This window comes from Grampus griseus (assembly GCF_964374135.1).
Source record: "Grampus griseus genome assembly, chromosome: 4".
Taxonomy (NCBI): Eukaryota; Metazoa; Chordata; class Mammalia; order Artiodactyla; family Delphinidae; genus Grampus; species Grampus griseus.
Genome location: NC_138997.1, coordinates 17,429,131 through 17,453,947, shown reverse-complemented (window position 1 = coordinate 17,453,947; position 24,817 = coordinate 17,429,131). Strand labels below are relative to the sequence as shown.

Here is a 24,817-nt window from a genome sequence, read left to right as displayed (position 1 = left end):
CTTTCTTCAAGCAGCTGGACATGTATACAGGTGTTATTAATCTATTAGTTGGAAGACTAGGTAGCTGGCATTAGGATCGTACTGTGTGTGTACAGTACTATTTTTTAAGCCCACCATTTGCAATTGATTACACGGACCATCTGTAACTGTCTGTGAATCATGTTGGGAGTTACCCCACTGACATTTACCGAACATTTGTCATGTAGCAAACTGTTTAGCATACAAGTTGACACATAATAGCTTTAAGGTTTCACTAAATCAACTTTAGACACCAGGCTATAGGTACAACCCATTGACATGTAATTTCCAGAAAAACATGGCTTATGATTTAAGAAAAGATAACCGCCTCACCCCAAGCCCTCTATGGGTAGACCAAAACGTCTTTTGTGACTAACGAGGTGACTTTGCCTCACTGAATTTCCTGTGAAACTATCCCGTTGGGGTGGGGTAGGGGAGGTAGGGGAGTCACAAGTCGTGAGGAAAGAAGAGTAGGGACATTCAGCTGAAAATGAAGTTGCAACAGTGGGTCGTGATCAGTCGGTGGCTCGGGACTCGCCTAGGGGGAAGGAACGCGGCATCACTATCAAGGCTGTGGTTCGCGATGAACTCGGGGCTCCTCTCACTGTACGCGTTCGCGCTACCTGTCAGACCGGAGGAGCCGCAGCGATGCAGAGGGGACCGGGGAGGAGGGTACCCCGGGCCCCGGAAGAAGGATGAGGACTGGTGGGTCTCCGCCTGCGAGGTACTCTTGCGGGGGGAGGCAGGGCGGGATGGAGGGCGCGCTAGACCCCGCGGAGACTTCACGTGGTCTCTGGAACCAGGCTAGAAGAAGGCTGAGCGGGTGACGTGAGTGGGGGGGGGGGAGGGGGGCGGTGCTCGGTACTGCATGCCCCTCCCCTAAGCCTCTCAGCCCCTCCTCCCAAGCACGTGACCACAGCCGGCGGGTCCCCTTGCTCCCGCAGCGTAGCTCGCTCTGTTTCTTCCCTCCCGCCGCCGTGCCCTTCTTCTCCCCAGTTCCCATCCCTCTGCCCTCCCCCACCACCTTCCCCACGCCCCAATAGCGGCTCGAGCTGCGAAGCGCCCGCCCCTCCGCCCTTTTCTTCGCTTGCTCATTGGCTGGGGCTTCAAGGACGCGTCCCGAGGGCGGGTAGCAGCCATTGGTGGGATGAGCAATCCGAGTTCCCGGATGAGGGAACATTCTGCAGTATAAAGGGAGCGGGGAAGGCGGGAGACAGCGCAGTTTGAATCGCGGTGCGACGAAGGAGTAGGCGGCAGGTTCTCGCTGGGTGTTTGACTAGTCCTCTCTCTGCCTTGCTTGTTTGAGCTTCAGCAGAATTTGAAATGGTAAACTTGGTGGAGGCGCTCGAAGACTCCGCGGGTTTTTGCCGGCGGGAGAAAAACCCGTTACAAACGGAGATGGGTTTGAAGCGGCAACGGCTGGGAACGCGCGGAGACAGGATTTGGAAGAGCGGGGGGAGGTGTTTTGTCGGCGGCGAGCGGAGCAGCCTCCGATCTCGCGGCGGGCGGCGACGGTTGGGTGGCGCGCGCAGCGCCGCTGGGGGCCGGCGGGCGGCGAGCGGGTGGACGGCGGCGCGCGGCCGCGGCGGGCGCGCAGCGCGGGTCGGGCGGGCGGGGTCGCCCTTGCGGCGCGCGGCGGTCCGAAGACCCCGGCTGGGCACGGGGCCGCGCTCGCGCCCGGGCCGCGCCGCGGTGGGGGAGGGGCGCGCCGCCCTGGTAATCCTATATTCTGCGTTCCTTTTTCGCTCGCGGGCGTGTGCGCGCCGCAGGCTGGCGGTAAGGCTGGGAAGGACTCCGGAAAGGCCAAGACAAAGGCGGTTTCCCGCTCGCAGAGAGCCGGTTTGCAGGTCAGTCAGTGGTGGTTCGTGCAGTCTGGGAATCGTGGCGTTTTTCTTTCCTTTTCCTCTCTTGTTTATCATCACTCTAGATGAGCGTTTCGTCTTTGCGTGGGTGATGGTGTCGCGACTTGGTTTACCGATACAATAAATATCAGGGAGGGGGGCGATCACGTGTGTGGGTGCTGGGGCGCGTTGCTGCACCAGCGTCCGTTCCCCTTGCTTTGGCGCGCGTATAATTTTACCGTCTTTGGCCCGTCTACCTTTGTGCATTTATGTTTGTGTATGCTAAAAATAAAGTTCCCGGTGGGCCGTATTCATCGACACCTGAAATCTAGGACGACCAGCCATGGACGTGTGGGCGCGACTGCCGCTGTGTACAGCGCAGCCATCCTGGAGTACCTCACCGCAGAGGTAAATGGGTGTACGCCTATAATCTGGGAAAGATTGGGGGGGTGGGGTGGGGGGAGGCGGCGGGAGGGAAGGAGGAAAGTGATGCAAGAAAACTCCCAGGCTCTAAACGCGGCAAGAAGCTTCTGACAACGCTAGAGGGGGCTGGTGTTCACGATGGGATCCCGCTGGGCTTGAGTTTGCGGCTTCAGGAAATAAAATTGCGTGCCCCCTTTATAGGTTTTGCGTATCTTGCCATTCAGGTAGTGGGGGAGATGACACTTGGTAGATACACGTTCATGAGGCTTTGATTCTTGTCAGGATCTTGAAGATAAGGAAAGCGGGAAGGAGATTGATTACATTCTGTCTTCTAGGTACTTGAATTGGCAGGAAATGCATCAAAAGACTTGAAGGTAAAACGTATTACCCCTCGTCACTTGCAACTTGCTATTCGTGGAGATGAGGAATTGGACTCTCTCATCAAGGCTACAATTGCTGGTGGTGGTATGTAAATACTAAAATTTTAATTGCTTTAGAGAAAAGAATTCTTTGCTTTAATTCCTACTAGTAATTTTCAGTCTAGAAGAGGACACAGTATAGTTTCAGTGATCTGTAGTATGGTTGCATCATGAAATTTGATATCTGTATGTATTTCTGAATTTTTACTCACATTTAAAGATGTCTTCCAAGTTGAACATTGAACTATCTTGGTTTTAAAGTACTATGTTATTTTATCCTTCCAGGTGTCATTCCACACATCCACAAATCTCTGATTGGGAAGAAAGGACAACAGAAGACTGTCTAAAGGATGCCTGGATTCCTTATTATCTCAGGACTCTAAATACTCTTAACAGCTGTCCAGTGTTGGTGATTCCAGTGGACTGTATCTCTGTGAAAAACACAATTTTGCCTTTTTGTAATTCTATTTGAGCAAGTTGGAAGTTTAATTAGCTTTCCAACCAACCAAATTTCTGCATTCGAGTCTTAACCATATTTAAGTGTTACTGTGGCTTCAAAGAAGCTATTGATTCTGAAGTAGTGGGTTTTGATTGAGTTGACTGTTTTTAAAAAACTGTTTGGATTTTAATTGTGATGCAGAAGTTATAGTAACAAACATTTGGTTTTGTACAGACATTATTTCCACTCCGGTGGATAAGCTCAATAAAGGTCATATCCCAAACTAGTTGTGTATAAAATCTGCTTGATTATAATATGAACAGCTTTGTTTTGAATAGGTATCTTATCCAGCAATAACCTAAGCACATTTCTTTCCTTGAAATTAAACTCTTAATTCTGTACATCAGAGTCAGAAGGCACAAGTATAATTTTTTTTTACTACTATGTAATGAACTGTTAAAACTTCAGCAGGAGCCGGAACATGGGACAGGTTGCTGTTTTCTAGGTTAAGTTTGATCATCTCCGTTTGTTAGCTGTGTTTGCTGTTAGTGACAGCAGCACTACGCCAGAGCACTGTGGTGGAGTTGGGTGGGAGAGGTGGGGAGCAGGTAGGGGAGTCCTGTACGTAGCTCCCTCCACGGAAGGAACTTCCAGTTTAGACTGAGAATAGTGTTTCCTGTGTGCTGCAGGCTGTTTTGAAGGCTATTTGAATTAAATTGTTCAATACACGGTAACATCTTTGGGGGACGTGCTATTCCCGTTTTACAGAGAGGAATCAGGATTTTTATGCAAGTCCTGAGTTCATATTTGCTGGCATGGCTAACAATATCTCTACTGAGCATTGTGTGAAAATGGTTATTTTGTAGTACGGATCATTTCGACACTTGGTTCCTGGCAAGTTCTTAATTTTTGAAATTTGGAAGAGGACATTACCAAGCAAAAAGTGGGCCCTTTCCCTTCACCGAGGAGACCAACATGACATGGTACATCATTTCACAAGGGGTGATGTTAAAATGGAAGAAGGGAGAAAACCCAACAAGTTTACTTATGTGATGGTAATACGCTGTCAAAGAGCTGATTTCCGTCCTGTTTCGGTCATGAAGCCTTATTAGGGTTGTGGTTTTCACCAGAATAAGTGCAAACTACAAATTATGTAAGCGTTTGCTTTGTACCTCTTGGATGTACTAAGTTTAATGGCATCTGGGTCAGAAAAATGGTGTATCACTGAAATACGGCAATGAAACAGGAGTGAGGGTCAAACTAAGCTCTCCTGGGCTTCCTGAACACCTGTGCCGGAAGCGCGGTCCTCACCTGACGGAATCCTCCCGAGGCTGGGGGCCCAGAGGCGGGGCCTTCGATCCCTGGGAATCGTCCTGAAAACGGACGTCCCCACCCCGACCCGTCGCCTGGCCGCTATAGGAAGGCGGGCTGCCGCCCGAGCGGGCCGCCCCGGGAGGTCAGGGGGCACGTCACTGCCGCTGCAGGCGGCCGGGTCCCCGCTTCGGCGGAACTCCCCGGCGGTCAGCCGGCCCGGTATCGCCCGCACCCCCAGCCCCCAGGTCGGTCGGCCCCGAGCCGGGCCGCGCCAGGCAGGGACCGCCGAGTCGGCTCGGGCGGTCGGACCCGGGAGGTCAGTCCAGGGGCCGGGAGGGATGCGGCTCGAGCCGTAGCGGCCCGCGGGGGGCGGGGAGGCCGCCGAGAGGAGGCGGAGCCGCATGCCCGCCAGCGCGCCGGGGCCCCGCCGCCGCGGTCGCCTGCGCTCCTCCCCGCTCGCCTCCGCACGCCCCCAACCCCGACCAGCCTCGCCTCCTCGGCGACGGCGGCTTCCGCCTCTCGTCGCTGCGCTCCCGCAGGAAACGGAAGAAGGCGCAAGCCATGGAGGGGAACCGGGATGAGGCGGAGAAATGTGTCGAGATCGCCCGGGAGGCCCTGAACGCCGGCAACCGCGAGAAGGCCCAGCGCTTCCTGCAGAAGGCCGAGAAGCTCTACCCACTGCCCTCGGCCCGCGGTGAGGCCCTCGGTCCCCTTCTTCCCCGGCCGGTCCCCGGGCCGCCGCGCAACCCGCCCCCGCCCCACCATCGCCCCTCTGGGAGCCGCAGGGCCCCCGGGCCCCACGACCCCGCCCGCCCGGCCCCCCGGACGGTCCTCCCCGACACACCCCCGCCCCGGCCCTGACCGACCCAGCCGGGCCCGCTGTGGACCGCCCGAGACTCCCTCCGCGCCAGCTTGCCTGCGAGATGCCGGCTCTCAGCCGGCAGGCAAGAGTTGCCGGTTCCCTGGTCGGTTTTCGTAAATGTCCAGCTGTCATTCTTCCAGGAGATTCGTCTGGTCCTGTCTTACCAGAGTGGGGCTTTATATCTGGGTGTGTGGGTGTGTGGCCCCCTCCCTCCTCATCTTCACCCTCAAATAAGGTCTAGGCCCCTAATGAAGTGAGAGGAACGGGGAACTCTTGGTGGTTAATGTACAGGTCCCTGGTTCCACCGCCTCTGGGGTAGGAAACACTGTTGCCAAAGCAAACGTTTTCGAACACCTGAGATGACATTGCTTTTCCGAGAGAGAGTTCTTTAGAAGAGAGGAGCACAAGAATGATAGAGTCAGGAATGATTTGCTAAGTAGTATCCGATTCGATAGCACCATAATTATCGGCAAATGAGGCACATGTTTAGGAATAGAGTACTGGACTTCCTTTAGTCGAAGTCCTGTTCTTGTCCTGCTTTCTAGGCTATAAAGTAATTATAGCCAGCATGTATTGAGTGCTTACAGAGTGTCTAGTGTTTTACATGAATTGTTTCATTTACTCCCCAGAACAATCCTAGGATTCATTTGACCAGGTTTACTCATAGGGAAACAGACTTTTTGATGAATGAATGAATGAGTAAATGAATGAAAATAACTTACCCAAGGTCAGACAGTAATTAGTAACAAAGTCAGAATACTACTTGAGCTCTCTAGCTCCAAAAGGCCCTTCACCACTACACTCCATTGTCTGGCCGATAGGATACTGTTTTCACTTGAGGTTCAAGATATTTCCAGGTTAAAAAAAAATTATCAGTAAGTCAGTAAGAATGTGGGGAGACCTGTTTCATTTTGTTGTTGTTTTTTTAATTCTTTTCTACATTGTTAAAGCCCTTGCATTCCGTACTTTTCTCTATCCTTTTCATTACACTGCTGCTAAGTACTGTACCAGGAAGGACAGGAGAGGGCAATGAAAGAAAAGAAAGTGATTTTTTGTTTTTAGTGTGGCAAAAACACAACAAAATTTACCAACTTAACCATTTTTAAGTGTATAGTTCAGTCGTGTTAACCATTTTCACATTGTGGTACAACAGATCTCCAAAATTTTGTCTTACAAAACTAAAACTCTATGCCAATTAAACGATTCCCCATTTCCCTACCCACCCAGCCCCTGGCAACCACCACTGTAATTTCATTTAAAAATTTGGCTACTATAGATAACTTATATAAGTGGAATTATATAGTACTTGCCTTTTTTGACTGGCTTATTTAACTTAGCGTAGTGTCCCTGAAGTTCATCCATGTTGTAGCATAAATATAACAGGAGTTCCTTTTTGAAGGCTGTGTAATATTCCATTGCATATATATGCACCACATTTTCGGCATCCATTCATCATCTATGAATAGATTGTAGTTTCCATATCTTAGCTACTGTGAATAATGCTGCTATGAACATGGGTGTGCAAATACCTCTTTGTGATCCTGCTTTCACTTCTTTTGGATATATACCCAGAAATGGAATTGCTGGATCATATTGGTAATTCTGTTTTCACTTTTTTTGAGGAACTGCCATACTGTTTTCCATAGCAGTTAATGCCATTTTACATTCCTGCCAACAGTGCACAAGAATTCCAGTTTCTCCACATCCTCACCAACACTTGTTATTTTCTGTTTGTTTGCATTTTGGTTTTTGATAGTAGCCATCCTGGCAAGTGTGTGGTGATATCTCATTGTGGTTTTGATTTGCATTTCTCTAACAATTAGTGATGTTGAGCATCTTTTTATTTGCTTTTTGGCCATTTTTATATCATCTTTTGAGAAATATCTATTCAAGTCCTTTGCCCATTTTTAAATTAGGTTATTTTTTTGTTGTCAAGTTGTAGGAGTTTTTTATATATTCTGGATATTAACTCCTTATCAGATACGTGATTTGCAGATTTTTTTCTCCCATTTTGTAGGTTGTCTTTTCTAAGCAAATTGAATTTTACAGCTTTCAAATATTTTCATACTGTGAGTTTGGTTTATGTTTGAAAGGATTGATATATGTATATGTCTGCTACATAGGACATATAAATATTCTGGAAAAGTAATGTCAGCATGCGAAAGTAAATTGCATTTTAGTTTCTTAAACTGTATATTTATTGGATTATTGATATGTTTTGGATTTTTACAGAGATACAGTCTCACTGTTTTAATTCTTTACATTGGTATTTTAATACTTTAGTGTTTCATACTAATTGGCAGGCAGTGTGAAGTATAGATTTTTTTTTCAGAGAAAAGCATTTTAATTGTTTTCAAGAAGTTCATAGTAATTTGAACCAAATGGCAGCCTCCAGCTTCAAAAAAGACCATCCTGTGTCTACTTTATTGAATGGATAACTCACGTATAATTTGCAGCATCTATCAGCACAATAGCAATGAAAATAGTCCTCTTTTTATTTTTCCCCTCAGATGAGACATATGTTTGTAGATTTTTCTTCTTTTTTTTGCTGCATTATTTTTAAATTTAAATCTGATAAAAAATTCAAAGTTCTCTCCTTTGTCACACTTAAATTGGTAAAATAAAGCTTTTAAAACTGTCATTTCACATCTGTAGTATTATCCAGCCTATTCCTTTCAAGACAATTCCGCTTTCTTCTGTTTCTGACTTAATCAAAATTTAGTGACAAGTGTAAATTATACATTCAGAACAGTTATTTTGATAGCACGAAGTGTTATAAAATGATCTCCAAATTTCAGCTAATAACCAAACTATTTCAGACATTATAGTTGAAGAAAGAATACTGAATTTGGTTTGAGCCTTAATTTAATGGTTTTGTGCCCCTACATCCATAACTGTCTTTCTGATCCTCAATTTCCTTATCTATAAAATGGGGATATATTTATTCAACAAATATTTACTGAATCCATACTTCTTTGTGGCAGGCACTGCTCTAGGAACTAGAGAGTCAGTGAACAATAAGACAGTTCTTCTTCTCTGGGAGCTTACATTCTAGAAGAATGAAATAGGAAGTATCTGCTGGACACAAAAATGGCTCAATTCCTGTCATTCCCCTTTCCTTTCCTGGGCCGCAGTTTTATCTGTAGTCTTCACAGGATTATTATAAGGTTATTTTATTAAGAGCTATAAGAATTTCATGTATTACTATTGAATACTATGGCAAAAGTATTTGGATGGTGCCTTGGAGTTAACAATATAGTATTCGTCTCTTTTCTGTCATTTTTTAATTACCTATTTAAGCATAAAATAATTACCTTAAATTAGGATTAATCTCTGTTTGGATTCAACTGCTCATTCCCTTCTTAGTTAACATGTAGTTCTCCTTGCCTTGCACTTATTCCTTGTATTATTTATGTATATAGTTGTTCCTCTCCTGTTGTCAGGAACTATTTTAATGTTAATCATCTTTTCTACTCATAGGTGTCTAACAGTGTTTTGCATATACTTGTGGCATCTGTAAAGCCTAGATTTTCTGGAATAATACTTGTTTATATAATTTTATTCCCTTATCAATGAAGACAATTTGTTAAATAAATAAATGAAAAAGTTATAGCTGTAAGCCTTTTCATGGTAATATATTCACAAGTGAAGTTTTTCCATGATCGGACAAGTGTGCAAAAATGTATGTATAAGCGTTGTCACTGTAGCAAAAATTTGGAAAGAGTCCATCAGTGGGAATTGATTAAATAAATTGCATTGCATTCATATACTATGCACCTATTAAAAACGATGATGTGCCTCAGTAATTTTCCATCCACTGACCCACCTCACCCTGGTTATTGGCTAAAAATTCCCAGCTGTCTTAATGAATTCAGAGTTCAGCCTGCTCTCTCTCCCCTATTGCAATAGTTCTGAACAAGGTCTTAAAAAATAAAGATGATGTGGACCTAGATTTATTGCTCTTAAGTGATATATACATTGAATTATGAACTTAATAAAGGTAGGCTACAATCATATGTAGATTATTCTCATTTTGTTTCAGAATATATAAGAAGCTAGACAGCTAGCCAACTAGAGTAACTAGAGTTAAATATACCAAAATGGTTGAGTGATTTTTTTTCTTGTGTAGGATTTATAAGTGATCTTCACTTTGTTATGTCTTTTTTAATGAGCTGAACAACATTACTTTTATAATCACACAAATAAAAGCTATTTCCAGTTTGTGAGGAGGAAGGAAAAAAATCCTTTTTTCAAATCATGTGTTCTTATTTTAGGTTTTGTTAGTGATGGACATTATATATAACAAGTGTGCAGCAGAACCTTATGAAATAAAAACAGATCTTGGTTTTTCACTTTTGGATTATCCACATAACCATTTTTAATACTATATTTACTTTTCCACTGGTCCTTAATACGGAGTATACTTAAAGTAAGTACAAATTACATTAAAACCACAAAGCAAGGCAAAGCAAAGCAAGGTTTGTCTGGAAAGTGAACACATAAAATAAGGTTGCATAGTTTTAAAACCAAAAGTAAATGTACTCTGGTTTATAAGTACTGTATCTGCCCAATTAATATTTGTAATACTGCACATTATTGTGGTAACTGAGATCTCCTATGATAGCTAAGACATTTAATAAATCAGAAAAGGCCAGTGTGTTCTAAATTCTGGCAGTATTTGAAACTGAATCCATTACCTTCTCAGGCATTGGTTCCAGTGATTGTTAATCCAGAAAACCTTGCTGATTCCATTTTTTAAGATGATAAAACTGGATAGTGAGACCCAGAGGTAATGGAACTTGTCCAAATTTTCACTCTTCTGGAGCCAAAGAGTGCTTGGCGTGAGTGCATGTATACACACAGCCATTGTTAAGCACAGCTCCTATGCATGAAATTGTAGAAAGATTCTCAGTATCATAATAACTTGAAAATTTAAAGCAACTGTATGATCCTGCTTTAACAATATCTAGCATCTAGCTTTTAACATGGAAGATGTCCATGAGAGAATGTGTTTGTGCTAAGAATGAAAGGGAATGTACAGATAACTCCTAATTAGCATGCATAGGGACTTTGTGGCCACCTGCAAATATAAACACATGTAACCACTTTCACATCTGGCTTTAACCATTTTTAAAAAATAATTTTTCTTTTATTGGCTGAAATACTTCTATAAAGAGACACTTTCCCCTCACCTGTCTTAGGGTTACACAGTGTTGCAGTTCATATAGGAAAGGCAGGATATGATAAGTGCTTGACTGCTTTTATCAGTTTTCAAGAAAAGGAGCTGGCTCCCCTTTTCCAAAGGCAGATAATATTATTTTTTAGATCTGGCCAGTGGGAACACCTTTAGGTTAGCTCCTGAGTCCTACAGACACATTCGCAATAGTCTTTAATAGTTTCATAATATAACAAAGTTTATATAACAGAAAGTCAATATAACAGAAGGTTTCAGGTTCCTCTTATATATTCCCTATACTAGACCTGGAATCAACCATATCTCCAGTAAGCCCTGGTTTCTTTTAGTGGAAAATGGTGTTTCAGTATCACAATCTGGTACTAAGGATGCTGTGGCTAATAGATTGTTCATTGTTTCTGGGCCTTTTCAGTGTACAGACTAGGGAATTTTTTTTTTTTTAAGTTAAAACAGCTTAATAAGTTTATACTAGTAAGTCCAATTCAAGTTAAGCACTTTGGGGTGTTTAAACTTTTCTCACTTCTATTTCTGTTTTTTTCCTTCCACAGTAGTAATCCTGGTTTTCAAGGCCATGGCAAATGATAGACTGTGTCATGATTATTTATTTACTTTATGCCACATCATATACATAATAGTTTCAGTGTAATATTACCAATACTACCTCACTGATAAAAATTACTGAAAACAGTTATATTTTCTTTTCATATACTCTATTTTCCCTCCATATTTTAGGTTTTTAAAAATTCTGAAATACTTTCCAATTTATAGAAAAGTCTTAAAAGTAGTGTAGACTTCCCTATGTACATTTCACTCAGGCTTTCTATTTGATAAAATTTTACTGCATTTGCTTTATCGTGCCCTCCCTCTCTCTCCCTGCTATCTCTCCCCCACCCACACACATACACAATTTGTTCTTATTATATTTTTTCCTGAACCAATTAAGAGTAAGTTGTAGACATGATATCCTGTTACCCCTAAATAATTCAGTGTATGTTTTTTAAGACAAGGACACTCTTACATAACAACAGTATAACCATCAGATTCATGAAATTAATGCATGTACCTCATTCAAATTCTGCCAGTTCTCCCAATTATGTTTTTGATAGCAAAAAGGACATATGTTGCATTTATTTGGCATATTTTGTTCTCTAGATATCTTTTTTCTTTTTTTTTTATATTGGAGTATAGTTGACTAACAATTGCTTGTTTAATCAAACAATTAACAACATTATGTTAGTTTCAGGTGTAGAGCAAAGTGATTTATTTATACATATACATGTATCTATTCTTTTTTCAAATTCTTTTCCCATTTAGGTTATTACAGAGTACTGAGCAGAGTTCCCTGTGCTATGCAGTAGGTCCTTGTTGGTGATCTATTCTAAATATAGCCATGTGTACATGTCAATCCCAAACTCTCAATCCATCCCTCCCCAACCCCAGCCCCTCGTACCCAAACCATAAGTTCATTCTCTAAGTCTGTGAGTTTGTTTCTGTTTTGTAAATAAGCTCATTTGTATCATCTTTTTTAGATTTCGCATGTAAGCGATATCACGTGATATTTGTCTTTCTCTGTCTGACTTACTTCACTTAGTATGATAATCTCCAGGTCCATCCATGTTGCTGCAAATGACATTACTTCATTCTTTTTTAATGGCTGAGTAATATTCCATTGTATATCTGTACCACATCTTCTTTATCCATTCATCTATCAATGTACATTTAGGTTGCTTCCGTGTCTTGGCTATTGTAAACAGTGCTGCAATGAACATTGGGGTGCATGTATCCTTTTGAACCATGTTTTTCTCTGGATATATGCCCAGGAGTGGGAGTGGGATTGCTGGATCATACGGTAGCTCTATTATTAGTTTCTTGAGGAACCTCCATACCGTTCTCTATAGCAGCTGTACCAATTTACATCCCCTCTCTTTTCTTTCTTGATCTTGGCATTTTTGATGAGTGCAGACCAGATATTTAATAGAATTTCCCTCAATTTGGGTTTGGCTGACATTTCCTCTTATGAATCTTTGGCAGGCATACCATGTTCTTAGTGTAACTTATCAGGAGACATGTTATGTTGATTTCGTCCTTACTGGTGAGGTTAACTTTGATCACTTGGTGAAGTTGGTGATTACCAGGTTTCTCCACTCTAAACTTACTTTCCCCCCCCCTTGTAATTAATAAATATTTTGTGGGAAAATACTTTGAAACTGTAAATGTCCTGTTCCACAACAAACTTTCACTAACTCCTTTTAGCATCCATTGATGATTCTTTTCAGAATAAATTTCTGATGGTTGCCACATGTTGGTTTTTTATTCCATTATTTCTTCTGCAGTTTATTAGTTGGCACTTAACTTTATTTATTAGTATGGATTCATGGATTCCTATTTAATCCATTATTATCGTTATTCATTTTGATGCTCAGATTGCCTCAGATTTAGTCAGTAGGAGCCCCTTCAAGCTGGCTGCTATGTCTTTTTGACATGTCCTCATCATTCTTTGAACTTCCTTACTTTCTGGCACAAAAAAGTTTTCAGGCTTACGTTTTACTTTCTCTGCCCTGGGAATCAGTTCTCTCCCCAGGAGTCCTGATTCTTTTTAGTGGATAATGGTACTTAGAAACTAAGATATAGACACTTGATAAGCTCGTTGCTACAGGTATGTCATTGTCTCTAGGTCCTCTTGGTAGAGCTAAGAAATATATGTATGGGGACTTCCTGGTGGCACAGTGGTTAAGAATCCACCTGCCAATGCAGGGGACACGGGTTTGATCCCTGGTCTGGGAAGATCCCACATGCCGTGGAGCAACTAAACCCATGCACCACAACGACTGAGCCTGCACTCTAGAGCCTGTGAGCCACAATTACTGAGCCCACGCGCCTAGAACCTGTGCTCTGCAACAAGAGAAGTCACTACAGTGACAAGTCTGCGCTCCACAACAAAGAGTAGCCCCCTCTCGCCACAACTAGAGAAAGCCGGCGTGCAGCAATGAAGACCCAGTGCTGCCAAAAATAATAATAATAATAAATAAATAAATCTTAAAAAAAGAAATATATGTATGTATGAATGCATGTATGTGTGTGTATGTTGCATGTATGTATATCTCTGTGTTATATGTGTTTGTGGGTATACACATGCCTGTAGTAATTTAATCTATATTAATTTTGCAGTCTGTGCAAAGATTCACACACCTCCGTTTGAAGTCCACAGGGTTCATTCTAACCTTCTGTGTTTTCATATTTGTAATTCTATTTTCTTTGTTTTTTTAAAATTTTATTTTATTTATTTATTTTTGGCTGTGTTGGGTCTTCGCTTCCGTGTGTGGGCCCTCTCCAGCTGCGGTGAGCGGGGGCCACTGCTCGCTGTGGCGTGCATGCCTCTCATTGCGGTGGCCTCTCCTGCTGCAGAGCACGAACTATAGGCACACAGGCTTCAGCAGTTGTGGTGCACGGGCTCAGTCGTTGTGGCTTGCGGGCTCCAGAGTGCAGCCTCAGTAGTTGTGGTGCATGGGCCTAGCAGCTCCATGGCATGTGGGATCCTCGTGGACAAGGGCTCGAACCCACGTCCCCTGCATAGGCTGGCGGACTCCCAACCACTGTGCCACTAAGGAAGCCCCCTGTAATTCCATTTTCTGAGAGTAAGAAATGTGGCTCCTGTTATTATCAATTTACTCATTTGTTCATTTTTCCCCCGTATGTAATGAGTTGCATTTTTGATCCCATTGGTGCAGGCCTATCAGGCTTAGCCATGCTTTTGGCTATGAGTGCTTCCTTGGTCCCAATAAGTTCCTTTGGTCCAGGCTTCAGCTGCCGAATGAAAATGAAAGGAAGAGAAGACAAATGATCTTTTTTTTTTTACAAGTAAAAGGAAAGACAGAGGAATCCTACCATTTAAAAAATATTTGAACCTATCTACAGTGTCAGAGCATATTATTACTACATACTATGTGCTCTCTTTTAATTGTAGTTCAGTTTTAACTCAATAGGTCACTGTACATTTAATGTTCACCATCAGTCCTTATGTCATTGTATGTCTAATTTTGGATTTCTAAAGCCTGTTCTCTAGTAGATTTCTAGGAAGGCCTTGTGGGAACTATGCTCCCTAAGTTCTGGAATGTGGAAAACAGTTCAGCTGTGGGTCTTAATGCTTGAAGTTAGTGAGGGATACAAAATCCTTGATTCAAATTTTCTTTCTTTGGGTATCTATATATATATTTCTATTGTTTTATGCAAGTACTACTGATGAGCAAAGTCTGATGACAATCTGATTTTCTTTATAAGAAAATAAGCCATTTGATCTTTTTGACTAGATGCTCAATTAATTTTAGTAGAGTATATCTTAATGTTGGTTTTTCTGGGTCAGTATTCTTAGGTACATGATTGGCCCTTTCATTATGTGGTTTCAGATGTTTTTATTTTTATATCAGAAAAGTTTTCTCCAATTATTGTTATATTGGTTTAATTTCCTTTATTTTTCTTCTTCAGAACTCATTATATGTATGTTGGATCTTCTTTAACTATCTTTGATATTTGCCATTTTCTTTCTAATTTTTTGCCTTTTTCATTTGTTTTAGTTAAAAAATTGTACTTTTTATGTTCTCTTTCATTTACACAGCAGTTCTGTTGTGTTTATTAACTCTTTGTTTCTTCTAGTTTAATTCTTCTTCTTTGAATTGATTTTTCCATTTCTTTTTGTCTCCTGAGTTTTATCACCTAAGCTATGGGTAGATAATTTGGGGGGGGGTTAATTCTAATTTATGTTGTTCTTTTGTATTGTGAATAATTTTTAAAAGTCTTTTCAGCTTGTTTAGAAATAGTAGGTTATAGTGTTTACCTATTTTGTTGGCAAGTCTTGTGGTGTGCTTTCATTGTGTTCAGAGATTTATCCTGTTCTTTTTTTTTTTAATGTAACTTTGTATCAGATTTCACTTCTATCATTTTCTTTTATTCATTTTTATGTGAAGTTAGTTAGCCGTTCTAAATACACAGAGATCTTCTCCAGTTTCTGTGTAATGTTTGAAAGTATGTCACCTTGCTATATAAGATCTCCTCACTCCTTTCTCCTTCCCCACTTTATCTGGAATTTCGCTTTTCTTTTTTTTCTATTGCCTCTTGTCTCTTCAGTTTGGATCCTGTTCCCAGCAGTTTCTCCTTGGTGTGACTTTGTTCTGGAGGAGAGCTTTGACTGATTAGTTTTGAGAATTGTAGTGACTGGATGCCCTTAAGAGTTTATTGTGAACCCTTTCAATCATATGCTACTGTAGTGAGCAAAACCCTTTCCTTTTTATTCACTTTTCTCATTTTCGCCTGCTCTGCTTCATAGAGAGTCCCTGTTGGCTATTTTGCAGTTATTTTGTTCTGTGGACTGGTAAAATGCCCTGTTACTGTCCTCTGCTTTTTCCTGCACAGATGATACTACCCACATAGATCTTGTAACTATTGGTGGCTTGTCCCCACCTTCTTGTATTTTGGGATTTTGTACATGAGGTTTTGATTTTGCTATCTAATTGCTCTAATGTATGAGGTTTAAAATGTAAGCTGTTGTCTTCCCAGAATTTCCACAAAATTTTTCATATTAAAAAGTTGTGAACTACTACCCACTAGACCGTGCTGGCTTGTGCTCTCAAGGTTAATGTGATTGCATTAAATATGATCTAAACTATAGTTAAAAGTTAACTATATGTTATTCTTATATTGTTAATAACTACTAGATTGGTGTCTAATTAAGAGCCTTTCTGTACCATCTACAGCTAGATTGTTATAAAAACTGAATATTGTATGTCTTTGGTGACCTCTTGAATGCATTAGCTAGGAAAAAGATACGGAAGAAATTTCTCATATGTAAAATATTAAGAATAATTATCGGGAGTTCCCTGGTGGTCTAGTGGTTAGGATTCAGCAGTTTCACTGCTGTGGCCTGGGTTTAGTCCTTTGTCGGGGAACTGAGATCCCACAAGCCGTGTGGCAATGACAATGCTGGATTTTAAAAAATATATATATAACAGCTTTACTGAGATGTAACTCACATACCTTACAATTCATTCAATTAAAGTATACCATTCAGTGGGTTCAGAGTTGTGCAACCATAACAACAATTAATTTTAGAACATTTTCTTCATCACAGAAAGAAACCTCATACTCCCTAGCAATGACTCCTCATTTCTCCCCAATTCTATCCTTCCCTCCCCAGTAACCCTTGGCAACAACTGATCTTTCTGTCTCTGTAGATTTGCCTATTCTATACATTCCATATAAATGGAATCATACAATATGTGGTCTTTTGTGACTGGCTTTTTTCACTTAGCATGTTTTCAAGGTTCATCCATGTTGTAGCATATATCAATACTTCATTTTTTAAATTGTCAAATAATATTCCATTATATGGACATATCACATTTTATTTATCTGTTCATAATTTGATGGACATTTCAATTGTTTCAACTTTTTTCTATTATGAGCAATACTCTTATGAACATTTGTGAACCAGTTTTTGTATACATGTATGTTTTCATTTCTCTTGGGTATACACCCAGGGATAAGATTGTTGGGTGAAATAGTAACTATATGTTTAATCTTTTAAAGAACTACCAGGTGATTTTTCAAAGTGGACATAGCATTTTACATTACCACCAGCAATGTATAAGGGTTCCCATTTTTCCATATTCTTGCCAACACTTGTTATTGTCCATCTTGTTGATGATAGTCATCCTAGTGGATGTAAAGTGGTATCTCGTTGTAGTTTTAATTTTCATTTGCCTAGTGGATATCGTTGTGCAACTTTTCATGTACTTATTAATCACTTGTATATCTATTTTGGAGAATGTCTATTCAGATCCTTTACCCATTTTTAATTGAGTTTTTGGTCCTTTTACTATTGAATTGTAAGAATCCTTTATATATTCTAGATATATGTCTCTTTCAGATATATGATTTTGTAAATATTTTTTCACATTCTGTGGATTGGCTTTTTACTTTATTGATGATATTCTCTGAGGGGCAAAAGTTTTCAATTTTGATAAGATCCAGTTTCTCTGTTTTTTCTTTTGCCACTTTACTTAATTTGTCAAATCTAAGAATTTTGGACTAAATCAAAGTCACAAAGATCTACTCCTATAGTTTCTTCTAAGAGTTTTATAGTTTTAGCTCTTACATATAGGTGTGTGATCTATTTTGAGTTAATTTTTGTGTATGGTGTGAAGAAGGGTCCAGATTCATTGTTTTTCATTTAGCTCTCCAGTTGTGCCAGCACCATTTGATGACCCACAAAATCTGATATGTAGTATGTTCATTTTTCTTCAATTCCATTTTCTTGTTTATATTATGATTGTTTCTCTGATACATGAGTTTTTCTAGACTCTTCTCCTTTCCAACCCATTTGTGATCTAGTTACATTTTTGTAATTGATTTCTCACTTAAATGCATTTTGCTCAGAGATTGTAGTATATTATAATACTAATTATTTGAGATTTGAAGAGGATAATATTATGGTCTAGTTATAATGTAGTCAATTTTCATTCCTTGTGTGCCTGTAAAGAATGAATATTCACATTTGTTGGATATAATTACTTTATGTTTCTTAGATCAAACTTGATAAATTAGAAGTTTATGTCATTTGTATCCTTAGTAATTATTTAATCGACCCAGTGTCAGTTTTGGATTAAAAGTGTGTTAAAATCTTTTACTGTCAAGGTGGGTTTCTCTGTTTTTTCCTTTTAGTTCTGTTGATTTTATTTTTTCAATGTTTAGTTTTAACTCATTGTGGGAAGTTTCAAGCATACCCAAAAGGAGAGAGAATAGTTTAATCAATCCCTCCCACCCTCCCATCTTTAATCATTATGAATATACATGGCCATTCTTATTTCATATATTCTCTCTACCCTCTTCTGTGCCTCTCCAGTATTTTCTAGGAGATCCTAGACATATACTGTTGCTTTATGGACTCAGTTTAGATTTACTCACACATTACCACAGTGTTTGCTCCACAGTATTTAGACCTCATGATGTCCATTCCCTTTTACATCTCAGCCTGTCTGCAAGCATTTTCCTTTTGTTCAAAATGTGTATTTTAAGTATCTTCTAGTGAAATCTTAGAGGTAAATTTTCTCAGTTTTTGTTTGTTTGAAAAATGTTTTTATTTTAATCTTATCTAATTTTCAGAAAATTAGTGCAGAACTCAAGTTGACAGTTATTCTCCCTAAGTATTTTGAAGATATTACTCACTTAGCTGCCATTGTTGCTGCTGAGAAATAAATAGGAAGTCTAATTTCTGTTTCTTTTTAGGTAATCTCATTGGCTACTTTAAGGACTATCTTTTTCTTTGGTATTCTGCAGTTTCACCATGATGTGACAAATAAAAGTATGTCATAAGTTATTGGATGATAGTAATTTTGAGTTACTAACATTAAACTTCTTAATATTCTACTTCTAAATGGTGATCGGTAGTCTGTCAACAGCTAAGTACATAAGGGAATGCTTGCTATTTATTTTAAAAGACCCTATGGTGTATCTTTCTGAAGTACACAATTTGTCAGCTTTATAACTTTTTTCTCAAGACCATGTGTATGTAAACAGAGATAGTATGCTTTCTGTATCTTTCCACAGCGCTATTGGAAATAATTATGAAAAATGGAAGCACTGCTGGAAATAGCCCTCATTGCCGAAAACCGTCAGGTAGTAGTGATCATAGCAAGCCTAACTGCACAAAGGACAGCTACTCTGGTAGTGGTGAAAGTGGAAAAGGCTACACCAAAGACCAAGTAGATGGAGTTCTCAGGTAGGAATAAATAACTTATGTGTCCATTATAACTGATACTAATATAAGTTTAATGTCGTAACACCTAAAAAATGGGTTTGGATTATAATTCAGTAGCAGAACAGACATTGAGGAATTGAACTCTGGGTGTCTTATGCTTTATATTCTTTATAAAATCAGTCTGTAAATTACCAACTCTGGAAGTTTCCATCTTTTAAAGTAACTATAAGCCACAAAGCTACTTACAGAAAGAAATTTTTTGAGGCAAATTGTTTCAATTTTTGACACAGTACAGTGTTTAGATAACAATATTGAAAGAGGGTAAAGAATTGTTTTGTCATATATATATGTATATATATGAAAGCAGGAGAATTTCATATGAGAAGAAGATTGAGGGCAACTGCAGCAGCATTTTCAATTTCCTACTTATATTAATGAAGGATAGTTTTTTTTCTGTTTATATTCTTTCTTTAAGGCTATCTTTATACATATGCAAACACTATAATGTCCTCTCCTTTTAATATTTTTCTTACTCTGATCATTCTGTCTCAGTGTTTTAGTTTTACTTCATGATACACTTCTACTTAAAGCAGAAGAATTAGGTAGAATTGGAAAATTATGAACTGGGTTTTGGAGATTGACTTTATTAATTTTATAATTACGAAAAGATTTTCTGGAAAGAAAATGAACTTCTGAATATGAAACACTAGAGAAAATACTGTTATGGTCTCCTGCTGTAGCTTAAGGAAACTGTATTGATGTTGTACTGAAATTGCTGTCTAAGGAAACTAAAGTATAAGGATGAAGGACTCTGAACAGTGATTAATCGGATAATTCAACATAGAGAGTGAATAGTACAGTGAACTAGCTTAAGTGAAAAGTAGGTAAAGCTAGTTTTCTTTCTCTTTTGCCCTTTCTTACCTATTTCTCTTTTAATCTTATTTTCTTTCTTTTTTCACCCTTTTTTTCCCATTCTTATTTTTAGTTAATTCTTTTTTACTCACCATAATTTGGAATTGAAGTTATTTTTAAATCAAGTATCAATGTATTTATATTTTGCTTTTCTTCATAAATATTCAGACGCTAAAGCTTGAATGTAACATTTTATCTGTGTGACCACAATAAGAAACAAAGACTCCATAATCATGGTAAAGGATATTTGATTAGCCTGAATGGTAGTGAAGTACTTTGAGAATTATAAATAATCTTGCTAATGACTTTTATAACAGTAGTATTGTGTCAGAGGTGGCTGAATAAGTGAGATAAGTGAATAAATGAGAGACTTGCTTTTGAATTTCTTTAAGAAAAACCTTTAATTAAACAGTGTGCTGAAATGTGTTTCAGGAAAGCACATCTCTCCAAAAACAAATTTTATTTTCTTGTAGAAATTACTTTTTACTGGGAGAACTTGTTCTCAGTGAAAGACCTAAATAGAGTGAATTGTGTGAAAGATGAAAGATGATAGTAGGTGCAGATCCCCTTTGTATATGGCCAGAATTGGACAGATGGAAATAAAATGTTGAGGGAGTTCCTGTCTTTTGGGTCTGTGTTCTCTATGAAATTGGAGTTGAAGTTATCCTCTGACAGTTAGAAGAAAAGAGATGAGATTGAAAGCTTGAGAAGAGTGGTAAAGGTATAGAATATTTGCAGAGGGGAAAGGCAGATGGAATGGGAGGATTGCTGGCTAGCACTGTGGACCCAGCCAAGTTTGATACTGAATTTTTATGGAGTACAAGTATTAGCTTAGTAGTATACCTGTATTAGGGATTGTTTCTCTTATCAATAATTTTAGCATACCTTTTTTAAATTAAATAAATGAAGTTTTTGTCCTTTGGGGATAAATAAGATCAGAACATTCTTTAATAGAACCCCTAAGTTATTCAAAGTATTTCTCTTGGTACCTTATACTGAATAAGAGTTGCTTAGCTATTCATGTAACAATTACTCGTTATATTAGCCTTTGTAAGTGTCACTTTAGTGAGGTAACAGATCACCAGCAAACACATGCTGTATGTTTTTGTTTTATCTATACACAGGGGATTTTTCTGAAGAAAGCCATGTTATCTTGGTTAGCACGATTATGCAGACAAGTTGCCCAGTGACAGTTTGGCTCAATGGGAGAAGCCATGCAATAATACTGCATCCATTGCATAAGTAAGAGCTAGGTTACAGTAAGACTGAAGAAAAAGTGTGTAGCTTTGTAAAAACTCATATTCTGTGAAACTAAGCACTGTTTGTTGTCTTTGCATTGAAATATATTGAAAAATTACAGAGCAAAAGGTGTCCTGGATCTAATTTAAAGAGACTTTTAATATCTCATAGAAAAAAAGCCCATCTTTTATTTTAAAAATTTACAAGATCAGTGAGAAATCATTAACTGGCCATCATTATATTTATCAATTAGGAACACTTCTGTATAACTGTTAAAATTATTTGAATTATGGGGATTTCATTAGGATTGGATTTAAGCTGTAGTTCTTTAAATGAAAAGAAAATAAACCATTGTGCTAAATTTATAAAATAAATAATCCTTTGTCTCAGCAGTAAAGAATTATTTTCCTAAACACCAATTAAATTTGAAGTTTATTTAAAAATCATCTATAATATATGAAAAAAAGAATAGAAAGAAACCCCTCCTTCCACGGCCAGAATGCTTTCTCACACATAAAGGAAGACATAAAAGTTGAGCCATGCATACATCTCCCCTGTTGAGCTCCCAGACATATCTTTCCGGCCTTTTTGCACAATATTTTCTTCCAGGGCAGGTAATAGATTACCTCTTTTTTCTTTTCTTTTTTCTTTCTTCCTTCCTTCCTCCTTTCATTCCTTCCTTCCTCCTTTCATTCCTTCCTTCCTTCCTTCTTTTTTTATTCTTTGGTGAGGATGGTGAAGAAGGTTTGAATCTTTCAGTAAGGAGCGAACTATAAAAAAATGTGACAAATGCAGTTAGTTGGTGAACAGGAGTATAATGAACAATATATAGAATAAAATTAATTTGTGAATGGTAATTTCTCATTTAGGTGTGAAAAATTAAGTAAATGAGTATATTTGTAGCATTACTTGAGATATGTACTCTACAGCTTGTCCATTGGTAATGTTGACTTTATACCTCTCTGCTAGCTTCTCAAAGAATTTCTTCTCTAATATATGATGAAAAATTCAGTGCAAGGAAGATATGGTAGAGCTAGATACGGCTAAGAGTTAGTGAAATAATTGTTTTTCCTACCTTTTTTCTCTTTGTGACAGTACTTAGCTTTATGACCCATCTCTAGAAGACTGGTGAATCTCTAGAAGGTGAATTCCAACCTAATTTCCCTATACTATCCAGCAGCCCTCTCCTAGACTGCCCTTTTCTATTGCCTAGCCTTTTGTGCTCAGGAAATAATCAACAAAATAATTTTATAGGATTAATCTGGTGCATAAGGAAACATCTTACGCATTCAAAGCAAGTAGTAATGACTTTAGGATTGTTCAGTGTTTTGTTTATCACTGCCTTTTGTCTTTTGTGTTCAGATAGTGTCTGTCATATTTTTAGCTCTGGTCCTTGTCCCACAGTCTTCTATTCCAAATTGATTTTTTGGTGCCAACTATATTTTTCTTACAGCACTTACTATCTTTGGTCCAAAAATGACTTTTAGATCTTCACCATTTCTGCCCTCAAATTGTACTAGTCATCCATCCATTCAACACATACAGTGAACAAAACACAATCCCTGCCTTCAAGGGGCCTAATAGTCTGGAAAAGTAGGCGAACCTGTAAACTGATAGCTGTGGTACATTTAAGATAATTGCTGGGATAGGGCTAAGTTCAGAGAGCTTTGGGAGAATATAAGAGGGTCACCAAACTTAGTCTTGAGGAATCTGAGTTCTTGAGAAAAGGAAGAGCTCAGCTGAGTTCTGAAGACGTTGTAGAAACTAACTAAACAAGAAGAGAGGCAGAGAAGGCATGTTTGGGGCACCAAAACCAACAGAGAATCTGTTTAAACACTGATTAGAAGAGCAAATAGAAGGAAGTGGTTGGTTGGTCTGGAGTCTGAATGGGCTCCTTTTCTTCTTTATTCTGATTCTGAGACAGCAGGATTTTCAAGTCAGACAAACTGAGGATTGAAGCTTCACTTGTGAGGCCTTTCCTAATCGCCCTATTTAAAATAGCAGGCCTCTCTTTCCATTCACTCCTTCCCTTTGCCACTTCATTTTTCTCTAAATATATTATCACCATATGATGTCATATGATGTACTTCGTAGTTTACTTCTATATTTGTTAATTGCTTGTCTCTCTCCCAATTGTAAATTTAATGTGAGGAGGGAATTTTTGACTGCTTTATTTACCACTATAGTGTCTGAAACAGCATCTAGCAGAAAGTGGATATTCAGTAAATTTTTGTTGAAGAAATAAATTCTGGTTTCCATCTGTTACTTGGTTATAAGACATTTGGCAATTTACATAACCACTCGAAGCCTTGATTTCCTCATTGGTTAAATAGGAATAGTATCTACCTAATGAGGAGTAAATGAGATAATTTGTATAAAATAATCAGCATAATAAGATTCTACGATTCTTTACGTGAAATTTTTGTGGACCAGATGTAGTTTGGAACTCGAGATCTTCATATTTTCGAAAAGTAATAAGGAGCATATGTTATAAATTACATAATGTCTTAGCAGGGTCTGGTAAGCAGCCCTAACCTAATAGTGCCATTCCTGCAGCAACAGGTACAGATATTACACTTGAATGTGATAAATGAAGACTCTATAGCAGCTTCACATCAGTTCAGTTTTGCCTTTGAAATTTTGCCTCTGAAAGTCCAGGTCAGGTTTTTGCAGTCAAGTTAGTTATAGAATAACTTCCATTTTTCAGAACTTTATGGATGTTGGAACATGGATATGGGGTTGTGGATATGTGCCTGACACACAGTAGGTGTTCTGTACATGTCGTTCTTCTCTTTTTTTCTATCACATAGTTTCTTAACATATCTAGGAGAATGAGTCTCTACACAGGCAGTGATCATTCTCTGTTTTGTTCTCTAACAGATCTCAAGTGCCCTGGGACGTAGTTCATGCTCAATAAATATTATTGACTAAATAAAGGAAATGTCATGTTTATGAAATAATATTGACTTGTGTTCATATTTATTAAGTATCTAAAGTAGAAAAATCTAATTTTAATTATTATTACTCTGAAGAAGCCTAACAGATTTTTGTTGTGATTATTAAAAAATTCTATAATATTTTCAGTGTGTTCTTTTTTTCCCCTTGTTCATATAACAAATGATGAATGCTTTCATTATGAAAGGAGAGTTAAGGTTCATTTATTCCATTAATATTTACTGAGAACCCATCATGTACCAAGCACTGCGATGGCTAATAGGTTTAGTAGCGAAATAAGATCAATCTTGTCTCTTTTCTCTGAAAATTTCAAGTCAGCCTTTGCAGTTCTTTAGCTGTCAGGGAACAATTGTGCCTCAGATCCTTTTACTTCTTACTACTTCTGTCATCAGGGCTCTCATACATGGAACACATTTAAAGTTATATAGTACTCAACAAAAAATATTTAAAAT

General features: G+C 39.0%; 2 protein-coding genes across 3 annotated transcripts in view; both read left to right on the top strand.

Moving 5' to 3' along the window:
• Nucleotides 1–1,196: 1,196 nt before the first annotated feature.
• On the top strand, nt 1,197–3,426 carry H2AZ1 (H2A.Z variant histone 1). The gene is made up of 5 exons (XM_082653616.1): nt 1,197–1,344; nt 1,788–1,865; nt 2,154–2,267; nt 2,618–2,747; nt 2,987–3,426. The coding sequence occupies exons 1-5, from the start codon at nt 1,342–1,344 to the stop codon at nt 3,046–3,048; spliced, it is 387 nt and encodes a 128-aa protein (XP_082509742.1). The 5' UTR covers nt 1,197–1,341; the 3' UTR covers nt 3,049–3,426.
• A 1,589-nt stretch (nt 3,427–5,015) lies between these two features.
• DNAJB14 (DnaJ heat shock protein family (Hsp40) member B14) overlaps nt 5,016–24,817 on the top strand; it is a gene marked incomplete at its 5' end in the record, with an annotated part of 41,110 nt that continues 21,308 nt past the window's right edge. Inside the window, 2 exons of one of the 2 annotated variants that reach the window (XM_082652949.1) lie at nt 5,016–5,148; nt 19,109–19,280. In XM_082652949.1, the coding sequence (XP_082509075.1) occupies nt 5,016–5,148; nt 19,109–19,280 (305 nt within the window). The remainder of the gene's footprint in view (nt 5,149–19,108; nt 19,281–24,817) is intronic. The other variant, XM_082652950.1, reaches the window with a different exon arrangement.

Coding starts and splice junctions, on each gene's coding strand:
- H2AZ1 (XM_082653616.1), top strand. Junction 2,268..2,617: donor TGGAGTACCTCACCGCAGAG/GTAAATGGGTGT, acceptor TCTGTCTTCTAG/GTACTTGAATTGGCAGGAAA. Junction 2,748..2,986: donor GGCTACAATTGCTGGTGGTG/GTATGTAAATAC, acceptor TTATCCTTCCAG/GTGTCATTCCACACATCCAC.